The sequence below is a fragment of the Penicillium soppii genome (assembly GCF_028829465.1).
Source record: "Penicillium soppii strain IBT 18220 chromosome Unknown utg000006l, whole genome shotgun sequence".
NCBI lineage: Eukaryota > Fungi > Ascomycota > Eurotiomycetes > Eurotiales > Aspergillaceae > Penicillium > Penicillium soppii.
Window position 1 is genome coordinate 290,553 of NW_026643236.1, and position 15,380 is coordinate 305,932.

General features: G+C 47.5%; 7 protein-coding genes across 7 annotated transcripts; 3 read left to right on the plus strand and 4 right to left on the minus strand.

Annotated features, from left to right (window-relative positions):
* Positions 1-425: 425 nt before the first annotated feature.
* N7529_007471 (serine/threonine-protein kinase) lies at positions 426-4,401 on the minus strand (the record flags this gene model as incomplete). The annotated part of the gene is made up of 5 exons (XM_057242998.1): positions 426-661; positions 711-1,040; positions 1,089-2,974; positions 3,031-3,759; positions 3,809-4,401. 5 exons carry the CDS (start codon positions 4,399-4,401, stop codon positions 426-428), a joined length of 3,774 nt encoding a protein of 1,257 aa, XP_057094536.1.
* Positions 4,402-6,766: 2,365 nt separating this feature from the next.
* N7529_007472 (uncharacterized protein) lies at positions 6,767-8,380 on the minus strand (the record flags this gene model as incomplete). Its single annotated transcript, XM_057242999.1, has 4 exons — positions 6,767-7,286; positions 7,343-7,632; positions 7,697-8,203; positions 8,267-8,380. The coding sequence occupies 4 exons, from the start codon at positions 8,378-8,380 to the stop codon at positions 6,767-6,769; spliced, it is 1,431 nt and encodes a 476-aa protein (XP_057094537.1).
* Positions 8,381-8,890: 510 nt separating this feature from the next.
* Positions 8,891-10,009, plus strand: N7529_007473 (PAF acetylhydrolase family protein; the record flags this gene model as incomplete). The annotated part of the gene is made up of 1 exon (XM_057243000.1): positions 8,891-10,009. The coding sequence occupies one exon, from the start codon at positions 8,891-8,893 to the stop codon at positions 10,007-10,009; it is 1,119 nt and encodes a 372-aa protein (XP_057094538.1).
* A 528-nt stretch (positions 10,010-10,537) lies between these two features.
* On the plus strand, positions 10,538-10,804 carry N7529_007474 (uncharacterized protein; the record flags this gene model as incomplete). Its single annotated transcript, XM_057243001.1, has 1 exon — positions 10,538-10,804. One exon carries the CDS (start codon positions 10,538-10,540, stop codon positions 10,802-10,804), a length of 267 nt encoding a protein of 88 aa, XP_057094539.1.
* Positions 10,805-11,045: 241 nt separating this feature from the next.
* N7529_007475 (uncharacterized protein) lies at positions 11,046-11,728 on the minus strand (the record flags this gene model as incomplete). Its single annotated transcript, XM_057243002.1, has 2 exons — positions 11,046-11,492; positions 11,579-11,728. The coding sequence occupies 2 exons, from the start codon at positions 11,726-11,728 to the stop codon at positions 11,046-11,048; spliced, it is 597 nt and encodes a 198-aa protein (XP_057094540.1).
* A 1,057-nt stretch (positions 11,729-12,785) lies between these two features.
* On the plus strand, positions 12,786-13,748 carry N7529_007476 (pyrroline-5-carboxylate reductase family protein; the record flags this gene model as incomplete). Its single annotated transcript, XM_057243003.1, has 2 exons — positions 12,786-12,828; positions 12,880-13,748. The coding sequence occupies 2 exons, from the start codon at positions 12,786-12,788 to the stop codon at positions 13,746-13,748; spliced, it is 912 nt and encodes a 303-aa protein (XP_057094541.1).
* Positions 13,749-13,888: 140 nt separating this feature from the next.
* Positions 13,889-15,005, minus strand: N7529_007477 (uncharacterized protein; the record flags this gene model as incomplete). Its single annotated transcript, XM_057243004.1, has 4 exons — positions 13,889-14,173; positions 14,212-14,543; positions 14,601-14,879; positions 14,930-15,005. 4 exons carry the CDS (start codon positions 15,003-15,005, stop codon positions 13,889-13,891), a joined length of 972 nt encoding a protein of 323 aa, XP_057094542.1.
* Positions 15,006-15,380: the final 375 nt, after the last annotated feature.

A 15,380-nucleotide genomic window follows, 5' to 3' on the forward strand; every position in this document is an offset into this window, starting at 1 on the left:
GGAATGAATTCTTTTTTCATTATGATTAAGCAGTATGTCATTCCTAGCTAACTTGAGGACAAAAGGCGTTAATCCAAAAAAAACGAATTGGATGAATGGGGTTCTGCAGTTCAGGGGTGAGTGGGAAACTCAGGACCAACACAGGCAAGAGAACTAGATAATTAACAAATGGAAATGTGGATCACACGCAATGAAATCTGGAAACTGAAACTGAGATTGGGACGCAAGTAGCAAGAAAGTGGTCTTGTTTTTGCGATGAAGAACGAGTGTGGGAAGAAATGATCTGACATGAGATGCAAATAATGTGCTTTTGCAAGGCTGGAACGCAGTATGCTGAAAGTAATAGTTGAGTGCAATGTGGAGTGAAAGACAATAGTTGGTTGAGATGGTGCAATGCTGGGGGTTCTGAGGTAGATCAATGGCGCTCATTTGTGGTTGGGAACAGAGTCGAGAACCCTTGACATCTTCTTGGCTCGTGTAGGGTCCTCGACCACCATACCACGTCGCTTGAGGGTGCTGTGTACAGTTTCAACGACCTTGTTGAAGGACGACGCTGCACCGCGCTCTTGCTTGAAGCGAACCAAGCTGAGGTTTGCTTGGCGACCATGCTCGAGAACAGTGTAGAACTCAGCAGTGAACTCAACTTCTCGGAGATGAAGGACTGTGGATAGGTTAGTAAAATTCAGTTGGAAAAGTGTGGGTCAACTTACAATTTGCTTCGCAGACGCGACCATGAACGATGCTGTTGGTTTTGTCGAGGTACACGTCCTCCATGCCAAAGTCACGCCACTCACGAAGGAGCTTGTAGAGCTCCTTGCGCCCCTTGGCTTTAGAGGTATTCAAGGCGATGACTTGGGTAGCGGGCCTGATTTGGAAAACGCGAGCAAACCAGTTTTGGTTGGCCAAGGAGCGACGCTTGTTGCGGAATTGGATGCGAGGGTCATCACCTTCGCAGGAGCTATCGGTGTCTGCAATTCCCGTGCACATGATTGAGTTGCGATTCTCCATTGTTGGTGTGGTCTGCAACTCATTTTCTTGTTCTATAAATCGGTCAGACGGATGTTGAGAAGTGAGAGTGAGAAAATTACCATCAACATGCTCCTGCTCGCGCTTGTTGGACTTCTTGGTCATAAGTTTCTTGAAGAATGCACCACCGAACCGATCCATAGATGTCTTCCGAACCGGTACGCGCTCTGTAGTCAACGCAGGAGGGGGCGGAGGTGCTTCCAGAGTGATGGGCTTGTGGACTATCGTGCCTCCACTAGGAATGATAGGGTGGGGATCCTTGGGAGGGAGAGCAGGGGATGTGTCTGATCCAGAAGAGCGATGCTTGAACCAAGACCACTTCTTACCCTGTGAACCCACACTGGAGTACTTCTTAGGAGACAAGGGAACTTCGGCGATCGGTGCCAGGCCACCAGGAGGAGCCTGTCGCGACCCAGTAGAAAAGCTTCGATCAGTAGCCACGCTATCACTGGTGGTAAAATCACTACCCGAGGGTTCAGACTTGCCATAGTGCTTCTTTCGAATAGTGAGAGGCTTCACTTCCTCCATAGAGCGGAACGAACTGTGAGGAACCATGCGGATCGTGACTCTTGGATCGGCGCCTTGAGATACAGCGAGAGAGGCTCGCGGCTGTGGCTGAGGGATGCTAGTTTCACTCGGCGAGTGTGCAGGGCTAGCAAATTCTTCATTTATAACAGGCAGCAAGCCCTCAGCTGGGGAGGTGACAAAGGGATCTTGATAAGTTGCCATATTTGAATCCAACCTTGGCCCATTGACAGTTTTGTCCTCTTCGATCAACCGATCTAGATGATTGATGACACCAGAGAGGTAGCGAGGAATGTTATCTTTTCTGCCCCGACTATGCTCAGCAAGCTTTCGTCGTGTTTCGGTGAGGTGCGTGATATTGTAAGATCGGGGTGACTCCGTTGTGGTTTTGGATACAGGGAGGTGTGTAGCAGGTTGAAGCTGCTCGGGGCTGGGCATCGAGACTGGCGTTCCTGGGGTTTCATATCCAGAACCAGCGCTCGCAGTCCGGATAGTTGAGACTGAGCTACCGTTGAATGCCTCCTCGCAGATCTGGCTCAGTTCATGAGAGACCTTTCGAGTGTCCTCTTTCCAGGTGTAGTCTGAGTCGCGAACCTTCCGCGCATGGCGTAGGCTCTTGACCTTGGGTGCGTTTGCGCGGACAACGGTTGGCTGTGCTGGCAGAGGTGGACTACTCGGAATGTCTGGAATGTTGATAGTATTGGCAAGAAGTTGCAAGCTGCAGGTGCTGGGTGATCGTCTGATCTCAGCCTGCTGCGTGGGTCCTTGTTGCGTCGGTGCAGCAGTCTTTCTCCTTTTGGGCTTAGCAGTAGTAGAGCCATGAGAGCGGTTGCGGACATGGTGGAACGAAACATTGCGACGGTAGCTCGTGGAATGTGTAGACAATCCCGGAGCACGGGAACTTGAATGCGGAATCTTGGAAGAGTGGAAGGACTTCATAGAGCTGGGCTTGTGCTTCCGTTTCTGAAGTATGGTAAACGGTGAGCCCTCGTCTTCGTTCACGTCTTCTGGCTCTTCTTCCTCTGCGATTGAAGGTGGGGGTTCCACCTTTGGTGAAGATAGTACGTCGACCGAGTTCTCTGGGGGTTCCCTGTGAATAGTGATCTGAGCATACTCCGCTTCCGTGACTGTGGTGCCATTTTTCGGTGATCTGTATGGATCGTAGCTTTCGACAGTTCCAGAGGACATTGGTTCCTTGAAAGAGCTGAGACGACGGGGGAATTCTTTCACGGATGGGTACTGCGCACGGCGCTTGGAGTTGCCTTGTCCTGTTTGGCTGCGGCCTCGTCTAACTCTGCCTCCTGGGCGCGAGATATGATGATAGTCACTGGCAGAGTATTCCAAAGGCTGTCCTTGATAGTTCTCCAGCTGCTCATCTCGGAACCTTGCCAAAGCATTGTAGAACATCCTCTCGTGGGTGGGTCTGTAGTTATGTTAGCATTATGGTAAGAGGTCGGATCAAAGGCACGTTGGGCTTACTCAATGCATAACAGTCGTTGAATCAGTTCGTTCGGCTTAACATCATGCCACAAAGTTTGAAGATTGCGCAAAATATCAGGATCGATATCCTGTTGACATGACAAAGACGGCCCGCAGTCATTCACGGATAAGGCAGGTGGGGGACCAACATAGTGGTCAATCATCGCATTATGAAGCTTCTCGTATTTGGTGAACAGCGGATGCAACCAAATATTTTTCATCGAGATGCGGTCTTCTGGCCTCTTCTGTAGGATCCGTTGAATAAGATCGGCGGACTCGGCACTAAGCTCCTGGGGAATCATGTAATCACCCTTCTTCACGAGTCGCAGGGTCTTTCCAAGATCTCCTCCATCAAATGGTAAATATCCGGTCAGCAAGGCATACAAAATGATACCACAACTCCACATATCCGCTCTATCACCACGATACTTCCGGCCGTAAATGATCTCCGGCGCAGCATAGTGCGGACTGCCGCAGGATGTATTCAGCCAATGACCTGCCGGTTGAAGCGCAGCCATACCAAAATCAGCAAGCTTGATGTTGTGGTTCGAGTCGAGCAGAATGTTCTCTGGCTTCAGATCACGGTGGCAGATATTGAAACGATGGCAATATCCAAGAGCTGCAATAATTTGGCGGAACAGACGCACTGCCTCTTCTTCTGGCAAGGCTCCGCGTTTGGAGACATAATCGAACAACTCTCCTCCCTCCACGTATTCAAGGACGAGATATCTAGCCAACTCGTCAGTAAGGTTCGTATTGACGGTGTTAGGCAACGAACAATTCTCCGCGGTTTTCCCACACATCATAGAGACTGATCACATTTGGATGTTCAATCAACTTCATGATGACTACCTCACGCTCGATGCCACATGGCATTTGTCTGGTCGTTGTGTTGGCAGAAAAGTTTCCCACATTGCGGTCCATTGCTGCAATACTCTCACTCTGAACCATGGCAGCCGACTTCTTAGAGACGATCTTGATAGCCGCAGTGTTACCTGTCACAGCATGCTTGGCCAGTCTAACTCGTCCAGTGGCTCCCTTTCCGAGCGTTCGTCCTAATTGCCATGGCCCCACGTGTGTCTTTCTCTTTCCTTTGTGTGATAGGATGGAAGCCGCCGACATGATCGAGTTGCGAGCTGAATCGGGTTGCATATCAGTAGCCACGGAGAGTCTGTCATTCTCTTTATTCCTTCGTGGAGTGGGAGTCATCAACAAAGACATCCGATCGGGTGTCTTCATCTCAGACTCTTCAATTATCAGACGAGGCGTCTCAGCGTTCGGCGATCTCGAGTGATTCACGCGGCTAGATGCATCCATCAATGGCTGCCGCTTCCGATGAGAGCCATTGACATCCAACATGACTTGATCCATTTTGTGATGGCGTAGCGCGTGCTTTTCTTTTTCTTTTCTCCAGGCGTGTCTTTGTTTTTTTGGTAAAATTGGTCGGGGTAAGTAGACAATCTAGAACACATCAGCTTTCTGTTGAAGGTCAACACATCTGTCTTTCCATACGCACAAAGAATATCGGTAACGAGAAAAGGCAAAACCGACACTCTCTTGGAGTGTTTGAATGAAAGAAAGCGTGTAAAGATCGGCTCCAGAAGTCTCTGGGAAATATGAATGAGTGACAAAAGACTGATCAACACCACATCGTCGACGGAGATGCAGCTAACAAAAGAAGCTCAACGACCCCAACTAAACTAACTGAACTGAACTGAGCTGAGTATCTGGACGCAGAGAAAAGAAGATTGAACTGTCAGTTGAGGAAAAGAAGTTGGGTTGCATGCTTCGGCTGGACTGGAATGGCAAGAGGTTTCTTCCAACACAGTTGAGGAATGTGGTCTCGCACTCTGTCTACTGTCGTTCCACTATGGCCACTCTACGTTATACCTTCAACTGTTGTGTGCTGTTTACTTTCTATATTTCCATACTTGGTTTGATATTCTCTGTCTATTCATGATACCAATGACACAAACTCATTCTATGTCGTCACTCACAACTTATCCGTATTCATCAGTGACACCTAGGGGATAGGTTTTGATTTAACTTGTGTTTTTAATTCAATCACAACCTAATACTAAAATTGATTCTAACACTTTGAACCTCATACAATTTGTATGACCCTAGATGTCTGGTCCATATCAAAAATTAGGATCGTCGTTCAAAGATGGAAACATTCCTAAAGGAAGGGGGGCAATAACAACTCCTCCAGCTATGGCCTTATCATCTTCAAGGGGTCTGTTTGTGTTCAACATTCCATTCCCCTGGGCTTTTTGAATTCTCGAGATCCGGTTTATTATGTTAATTTAAGGGTGGGAATAAGGTCGCAGCATAGGATCGGGAGAATTCAGCCTGCAAATTATACATCCACTCTCAGCTTAATTTATATATGCTACAACAGACACAGTTCAGTCACATTTATACTCAATTTTTGGTTCGATCGCCTACCATTGTAGGATCACCAGTGCGTCTTGCTAATTTGTATTTCATTCACACGTCCAGCCTTGCACCCCGTGACATTGTTTCTAATATCCCGCTTGTTACATCCTAGAACTTGTACTAGAACTACACAGCGGACAGATCCTCTCTGAAACCAAATACCTTCTCTCTAATCTTGTAGTTGTGTTCTCGATTCCATTTTTTACAAGAAACTCAATAATACATGCTGTTCCCGTAGAGAAGGAGTCTCAACCACCCCAGACATACGTTGAGGTATATCTCCGAGCGACCCTTGCACTGTCCCCAAGCACGCGATCGATCAGATATGGAATCACTACGTCATATTGTTTGGGCTAATAAAAGACACAACGATCAACCCGTTCAGAATTAAATGAAAATCCCGGCAGGAATCAGTATTATTCTCGTCCGTGGCCAGGGTGCCGCACGGACAGACAATACTGGATCGCAAGAATGCAAGGGATGAGGCCCTTGCTTTGACCACATGGTCCATCGCGGTCAAAGCAAAAGCATTTGCTTTACACTGTATATTCCACATTTCCTGTGTTGCTTTGACCTCTTGATGTGCTGTCTGTACCGTAAGTGGCGGCGTAACGTCTGCCACGGCGAAAATTCCGGGCGTAGAAGGTCAAGATTCGGTGCACCGAAGACGAGACCATAAATCTTCTGCTTTTGAGATGAAAAGTTTATACTTCTCGCAAGACTCACAAGTCATGCGCTTGTAATCTCCCAGGGTCGCCTTAGGAGTAGATGTGTATCGAGGCGTCTGTAACCCAATACAATTCTAAACCTTCCTCTGGTGCTGAACTATGGTCAATATATATAAATAGGAGATTTAAAATAATACTTCTATTCGTAGCTACTCCTTTAAGGCTAAAGTCGATATTATTCGTGGGGCAAATGTATCTGAATTCCCCTACCGAGGCGGGAAATATATATCAGCAAAAGACCAGCCGAACACGCTCAAACACCCGGTCATAGACCAGATACTAACATATAATGGAATACTACCTACGTACCTACCTAGGTCTTCTCGCGTACCTATTTATAGATTTTCGAACTTTTTCTTGAGATTGTTTTATGGAGAAAAGCTATAGCTAAATACTTGTATAAAGAAATATATATAATCATTCCGAGGTTAAAGTGGCTCTTTTATACACTACTGAGCATTGCCCAATGGCTAGAGATACAAAAATGATAAAGTCATGTCGGAGAGTGTCATCGTAATTTCTCAACAGATTCTAAGTTGTATATTAATGTTCATGGTGGACTTATTATTTCATGTGGCCATTGCCGCTTTCCCATCCCTTTCGGCCCAGCGTTCCAACAAACCATCCCGTACCTTATTGGCGACCACAAATCCTCTACAGTAGATCTGATCAAGCAGATGAAGCACTTCACATCTTTGGTCGGCCCCCCAGGCTCGAGAGCCTGCAACAGTCACTGGGAAAAACAGCATCACTCCCGGAATATTGGAGTTAAGCAAGACCTTATCCGAGAGATCTAATATTGAAGCTAGGTGCTCGGCAATTTCGGCGTGGGATAACACCGGGGCCGGGAGATTGTCCCAGTAGGGGAAGTAATCATAGTTTCCAGAGAGAAATATTAGCAGAGCGTGATAATAAAGCAAGGCCAGGTTTGAATATCCGTTAGGATCATCTTGGACCAGCTGTAGCAGGGTTTTTGTATGCCAGGCATAGATAGCTTCCTGGGCATTGAGTCCGTCAACCGCAAGTAGAGCAACCGACGGATCTGTGAAACGATCGGCTTCGGGTATAGTATCCACAATAGCACTGGCTCTGTGGCTCGGGTTATTAAGTCAGAACAAAACGCTCATGTTTCGGGTGGGACTTACCGTTGACTAAAGGCGGATGTCTCAATCATGAGAGTTACAATCTCTTCCATGGGCTCCCATCGAGTGTCATTATTCGACAGGGACTGTTGGAGTTGGAGCCAGCATTCCTGGGACAGTATTGTTTCTTCATCATAGAGTAATGTTCGGCTAGCCTCAAGCACACGAAACAGGTCGTAGAACATCCTTCGGGGTGGTGACATGCGATCGCTTGGTCCTGCAAGCTGAAGCATTTTGGATGTTCCGTAGAGCATGTGCTTGACCCAACCTTCGCCGGAATTGTCCGAAAGCAACTAGGTTGATTTAGGTCAATCAGATCTGGTAGAAATTACCGCGGTGAGTAGCTAGGTATCATACCTCAAATAGCCCTAAGAAAAACGTGGCCCAGAGAAGATCTTCTCTTTGCATCACGTTGCTGTTTTCCAGACATGACCGCAAGATGCCCATTGACTTATGGTAAGAGGTCATGGCATCCACAATAGGGGCTTGTTCTCCCTGCAATGCGCGCCCAGCGCTATATCGCTTCGCATTTAAAGCACCGACCGCTATCGCTGCATGATACAGGACTGGCGATGTTGAAATCAGAGGGAACAGGTCCGGAACTAGTGATGAGAAGTTCATTGTGAACATGTTCTGCTGAATGAAGAAGACAAAACAGTCAAAAAAGCGGGTACTCTTGTCCTTCCCGATGAAATTAAGTTGACTTATTTCAGGACAGTGTTTGTTGGACATAGCCATGCTCTTTTGATCAGAACGTCGCTGGCGGCCGCCAAGATCATCTTTCCGGCTTTGGTTGACAAACACAGTAGCCATACCATGTCCTGATTGCTGCTGGGCAACGCACGTCGTGGTTTGTCGGATGCACTGAGCACAAGGAAATCCCCCTTCACACTACTCAGAATTAGTCTCAATTTTCATTCCACAAACCTGAAGATTCGCATCCCAGACCTTAACGCGTCGTTTAGCGCAGCCGAGGCAGCGCGTTATCCGCCTTCGCTTGTCCAAGGGGCCGACCATTCTTCCCTTCGTGGACGTGGACATGATTCTGTGGACATGTCACTAAGATATTCTCAGGATTTGAACTACGATGAAAATGGATGTAATTGAGCGAGATGTCCTGGGCTTGGCCCGGCAGGCTACAACTATGTGCGACGCTAAGCCCAATTGGGAACTAATATCGCGCGACAAAATCCACATGTGGCCATCTTACCATGACCAATGCGTGCGACTGCGCAATGATCATATGGTAAGACGGCTGGAAGGCTACATAACCGCACCGTGTCACGGTGCGGTATTTCTTTTCTAATCCACATTACTTGGCGATTTGATCAACTACGCCCGATAGATTCCATTTCAGGAAGGTATTTCAATTCGACAGAGGCAAAAATCCTCGTATCTCTATGCTGTTATTGCTTTTCCAAGAGAAGATGCGAGACTCCGCCTCTTTCTCGAATCTATAAAGACCAGAGACGGACTTCTGGCAATCATATCTATTACACAAGATTCCAAAATTCCAATTCTTACCCTTATTGCATCCTCTGGTAGTTCGCGATGCTTCGAAGTCTTCGCCTGCTGCCCCTCGTGGCTTTGTCTATCTCTGCAGTGGTGCTTCCCAGCCCACCTGGACCCTACGATGTGTTTTATAACACGGCAAGCATGATCGACAACACCAGAGTCGATCCCTTTGATCCCAAGCACGGCCCGCGTGCAGTGATGACTTCGATTTTTGCCCCGACCCACTGCAATGTCGATCTCGAGAACATGGATTACCTGCCCGCCGCAACGGCCGAATACTACTCCGATGAATTCGGCACATATGGACTTCCCAACGGAACGCTTCAATCCCTCTCTTTCCAGGTCTGTCCAGAGTCGCCAACAAAGCATCACGTCCAGTTTCCAGTGGTGATCTTCTCTCCTGCCCTTGGTACAACGCGACTGTTCTACAGTGCCATTGCACAATCTGTGGCTAGCGCCGGGTACATCGTGGTTTCTATTGATCATCCCTATGACGTAGAGTTCCTGGAGTTCCCGGATGGCCACATCGTGACTGCTGCAAATATCACCGACGACCAAGTTCCACTGGATGTGCAAACCCGAGCACAAGATGTGAAGTTCGTGCTGGACCAGCTGAGCACCAAGGCTGGTGTAGCATCTCTACTCCCTGGAGCACGGGCTGCAAGCTTGAAAACCCAGCAAGTTGCGATGTACGGCCACTCTGTGGGAGGCGCGACCACAGCCGCAGCCATGCTTCTGGACTGTCGGATTATTGCGGGAGCGAACCTGGATGGATCGATGTTTGGGTCAGTGGTTCAGCAAGGGCTTCGACGTCCATTCCTCTTGTTCGGTCATGAGAACAAAACCCAGACAACAGATCCATCATGGGCAGAGTTTTGGCCTAATCTGCGGGGGTGGAAATTAGAGCTGGAATTGGCCCAGTCCCAACATTACACATTCTCCGACTTGCCATTTTTGTTGAAGCTCCTGGGTGTGCCTGTTCAAGACATACCGGCCATAAAGACGAGGGTTGGGGCTTTGGATGGGTCTAAGGCATTGGAAATTGTCCAACGAACGATAGTTGCCTTCTTGGGTTTCGGACTTCGTCAAACATCGGTGAAGCCACTTCAAAGAGCTATTTCGAATTATTCAGAGATATCTGTTTTTGCACGATAAACAGGTCAACAAGCCCGAGAGTTCATCATATGAATGTGAGGGTATTCCAGATCACTCGGATGTGTTGGTGGAAGAGAGGATAAAGAAGGTTAGGGGAGATTTTTACTTACTTATTTTATACTTGTGTTTGACTTACCTTTCACTATTTGATATGTTAGAGGTTCCCGTGTCGGATGGATCTAATGCACAGTCCCCACTTTGCAGTTGAGAAAGCTAGTTTGGTACCTAGGTATACATCAGACAATGAGATCGACAAATTTAATCTCCTTATGCTTGCGCTAAACATAGGTCTGTTTGAGTAGGACAAAGCAAGGTTGTAAGATGAAAGAGAAACATCTCACATATCATTCAACTCATTAAGATTCATAGAAAGGTTGATAAACAGAAGAACTACAAATACCTAGATATTCCTAGACAAATCCGCATGCTAGATTCACATATCGCCAGAAATACTTAAAGTAGATTATCAAGCGATCAATCCTACTCAAGGGCCCATATTCCGTGACTGGGACAACCGAATTATACACGATGTGCAAGCTACGATACAAATGGTACAGAGGTCACTGCGGCGTCAGCGGCTGCGGGCACACAGAAGCAGTTTGGATCGAGCGCTGCAGGGCTGCCAACGCTCGTGAGAGGCGTGAGCCCTGCCCTCGTCCACGCCCAGTCCTCCGTCTCACGGATTCGTATGTGATGGGGTTTTGTCGCCCTTGCCTTGGTTGGGCTGAGTTAATTGCGGGCGCGCCTGAATTGCTCAATCCTGAACGAGTCGACAGACCTCGTCGAAAACAGTGAGGTATTGAGTTTGTCAGCTTCTTTTGGGGGTGATTATCTGTAGTGATAGAGCGAATAAAGTCACAATTGCTTTGCTAGAATTGAAGCTGCTATGTAGATATAAAGTACTATGAGTATATAGAGAATGCCCTTCATAGACAGTGTAATAATGATAATAATAACTGTGTATGAGAATAGTAAATCTGATGGCGTTATGAATATTCTTGACTTTTGTTCTTCTTCTAGCCATTCAGAGCCCATTTCATAGCCTAGCAAGCTTTGGAGGTAAAATCTCCGACAAATATTGTGCATCCATTGTAGTTGGCTGATCACTAGTTGCCCCAAGGAGATCCAGCACAAGGGATCCCACCAACGAAAACATTTTAGAGCCTTGCCTCTGTTCCCCGGACAGCAATATAACAGAAGACTCCTGCGGCACATAGTCGACGAAAGGATTGGCGAGGTTGATATTGGCATACCAAGAAAGGGGTGTAGCCAAGGAGTCGGGTGCGCGCAAGTGGTCACTTACAGCCGCCTCGTTGTCCCCAGCCCCAGTTTCGATAATGACTAGTGACGAGGGGTAGAAGTGGCCATCCCTTGTGCGAATACCGGCATTTTTCCTCCCTGTCAATGTGCTCACATAGACTATTTCGTCGACGTGTTGTCCCAGCAAGAATTGCACGCCTGCATCTTGTGCTGCACGATGGACCTATGTCGCATCCCATAAACATCAGCAATTATTCTAGCTAGAAATTCAGGAAATAATGTAGATAATGATGGAGTCTAAGGGTACACTACAGTAGTCAAGTCTCCGGAAGGAATGCGAGGATGTTTTTCAAATACCGAGACATCGGTGTAGCCTCGTTGAGATAGATGGAGTGCAGCTGAAAGGCCAAAAGCACCAGCACCAACGATAATAATTGGATCGGACGAGGAAACGGCCATTATCAAAAAGAAAACAAATTGTGTTGCTTAGTTGTGGGCTATTGAACTGATATAGTCTTCTCCCCGCATTTCTGCGTCGGCTTTCCAAAAGCCGTCATAATTTGCGGAATTGGAGATGAGACTCAGATATCCCAGACGAATCTTAGAGGATTGAGTCAATTTTATCTTGAATCATCTTGAATATCTTTACACACTCAATCAAATGTCAGCTCCGTGAGGAGACCGTGAGGGGAAATCATCATTAGCGCCAATCATCGGCAGACAACCCGATCATGTGCTTTGTTTCTCCAAATAGCTACATACAGATGTAGTTGATTATATTGTATACCGAGTACCCTATCTTTATTGAAACCCTAAGATCTTTACCTAATTTTCTTTCTTTGCTTCGATATGCCTCGTATCTAGGGATCTCAGTGAGAAGGCAGACCGCTAATTTACTAACTTATACCTCATCCTTATGGACCTGGCCCACTTCGCTTCTTCGGTGCCAATGTACTGATCGGACTGAAAGTCATCATTGGGTGCATGAGGGGCAAAACAATGCCACAAACAAGAAAGAATAGCTTACTCAAATTGGCTAGGATGGTAAGAAACCAAGAGCTAGTATATTCAAAACAGCCGTTCTAGTAAAAGAAGCGGAGTGTTTAGCCTCATTAGGGCACCGGCTCACATACCTTAAATACTGACTTTATCTCGTCATAAAAACCCAAAATGCCATAGATTGTTGCGTCTACAGACTCGAGCTACACATCAACCCTGCTATGAATTAATTGAGCCCAGAAACCTCGAAAATAGTCTTAATATACTTCGCCTTTCGCCAGGATGATCTAGGCTAATTAGTAATTTCTATGAGAACCTGATGTCCAACACAACAGTATACGATTTACTGAGACTCATACTCAGATTGTGACATTCTCTCGGTTTTAGCGGGGTATGAACCGATGCTCCACAGTCGGAAGCGCTTCCGAGATATTCAAACCGATGTGAACTCAACGCATCTCTTTCTACCTGTTTATCTTCTATCGATTGATTGAATTGAATCCGCAAAATTAGAACAATGGCCGATATTCAAAATGGTACCCTTTGCATCCTCGGATGTGGTGGGTGAACATGTCTCTAGAATAAAAGACATCAACTAACCATGCCCATAGGAAACCTAGGAATGGCCATTCTGAGCGGACTAATTAACGCACCATCTGAAAAGTTCAGCGAGCTTCCATTCACTCAATACATAGCCTGTGTGCGCAGTGAAAGCTCCGAAGCCAGACTATCCACAAAATTCGCCGAGTCTATGGACAAAATAAGCATTCGCCGCGGAGATAATGTCCAAGCCGTCCAAAGCGCAAACGTGATCATCCTAGGCGCCGATCCCGCAGACATCGAGAAAGTCCTAACGCAGCCCGGGCTCCGGGAGGCTCTATCCGACAAGCTGGTGATCAGCATTGCAGCAGGGTGGACAAGACAGAAACTCGAGGCCACAATCTACGGGACCCCCACGACCGCCGAGACCACATCCGGCAGGGCATGGGTAGTGCGCACACTACCCAACATTGCAGCGCAGGTCTCTCAGTCGCTCACGGCGATTGAAACCTCTGAGCTTGCATTGCCGGAGCGCTACCTGCAAATTACGACGTCGATCTTCGAGCAAATCGGCAAGGCCGTCCATATCGACCCGAAATTAATGAATGCCACGACTGCAGTGGGAGGCTCGACGCCTGCGTTTTTCGCTGTAATCTGTGATGCGCTCATTGATGCCGCCGTGGCGGTGGGCGTTCCGCGGAATCTGGCTCATACTATGATCTTCCAGTCGATGCAGGGGACTGCCACTATGCTGCAGGGTGGTATGCATCCCGCTATACTGAGGGATCAAGGGACATCTCCGGAAGGCTGTACGATTGGCGGGTTGATGGTGATGGAAGAGGCTGGGGTGCGTGGTCATGTTGGACGGGCGCTGCGGGAAGCTGTTACTTTGGCTCGTTTGATGGAGACGACGCCCCACGTTAACGATACGAGACATTAGGGGAGTTGCCCTAGCTTTTTATCCACTCCATCTAATTTCAACCAAGACAGTCATGGAACGTGAAACATATTTCATTAAGGATTGATATGCTAAGAGTAGAGGTGTCCAATTCACTATTTCCAACCCATAAACCCGCAAGGCTAAGCTCCACAAATACCCTTGAAGATATCGAGAGTATGTTTCCAAACCGATTGTCTCGTGCCATCTGCGCGATAGCCTTCCAACACCTGCTGGTTCTTGACAGTGGCGGAATCGGCACCAACCAAGTAAAAACCAGAACCCTGGACACCATCCGAGCCAAGTGCAGCATCATTGCCCCCCTTCACTCCCCGGGGGGGAAGATCGGGCTGGTCGCGGCAAAGAGATGTCTCTCGCCGCTCTCTTCCAAAGTAACAGACATGGGGGTGAGCAAAAGGAACAACGCGCTTAGAGCAGTCTTCATCAAAAACCCATTATCACGTACCAGACTTGTCTTCACAAGACCTGGGTATGCGTGAACAAAAGAGGTTGAGGGATGCGATGAGGCAAGTTCTTCCATTGACAGCGAAGTCATGGTAATTGCATGGTTAGCGGCATTGCGCAGAGAGTAGTTATCCTTTAGGGAGAGATCATTTAAGATCAAGGGTGCATTTCCGCGCCCGTCAAGAACAGAAAGAACACTCGAGAGGCGGCGCTGAGCAGAGTTTGTGCCTGTGGCATTGGCGGCACTTGTCAATTGAGGGAGAAGGTTGTATAAGAACCGCATGCGAGAGTAGTAATGAAGACTGAGCTTCTTGTCTAGTCCTTCATCGGTCTCTGTGATTTACTTGTTAGCGAGTTTGGACGAGGAAGGGGAAAAGACAAGAAACATACCATCTCGCCCCTTGGTAGTCAAGATGCCAGGACTCAAAATCAAAAGATTGATCTTTTCTTCTTTGGCTTGGATGTCCTTGCACGCCAGGTCTACTTCATGCAGGCGCGAAACGTCGCTCTTGATGAAACTAATTTGTCCATCTGGATTCAGAGCACGGAGATCCTCGATAATCTTGGAAGCTCGCGTCTCACTTCGTCCGACGAGATACACGCGCGGAGAAACGGCATATTTCACAAAAGCACGGGCGGTACTTTCACCGATGCCACTGGTGCCACCGACTAGAGAGATGTTAATGATGTATCCATGCTCTAGGGATGACGAGTCCTACCGAAGACTGCCACCAGATTAGGGCCATATTCCTTGATGGCAGAGTTACTAGATTTTACTGTTTCAAAGGACACCATATTTGCTGTATTTGCTTTGTATTGATTCAGCAGAGAGCAATGGAAGTGCAACTGCAACTTATAAGAGATTCGGCGGAGTGACGAGTTCACCCGGTGCCGATTCCTTATCGCCGCAATCCCCGAGTCAGAGCCAAGCTCCTTACTTACTCATTTGGGTCAGTCTCCAGGCTAACAAGAGCAGCTGATCTTGATTATTTGTTTTCAAATAACTGCCCATCTACAAATTGCGCCCAAAAATTAATCCTCGGCAGAAAATTAGCAAAGCCATCTTGGCGGGTGGCGTAATGTTTGCAGGGATCGGCCTTGACAGTCCATAAGCCTACCTCACACCACAATTCTCGAGACCAAGAGAGCTACTTAACTCACTCACCAGCA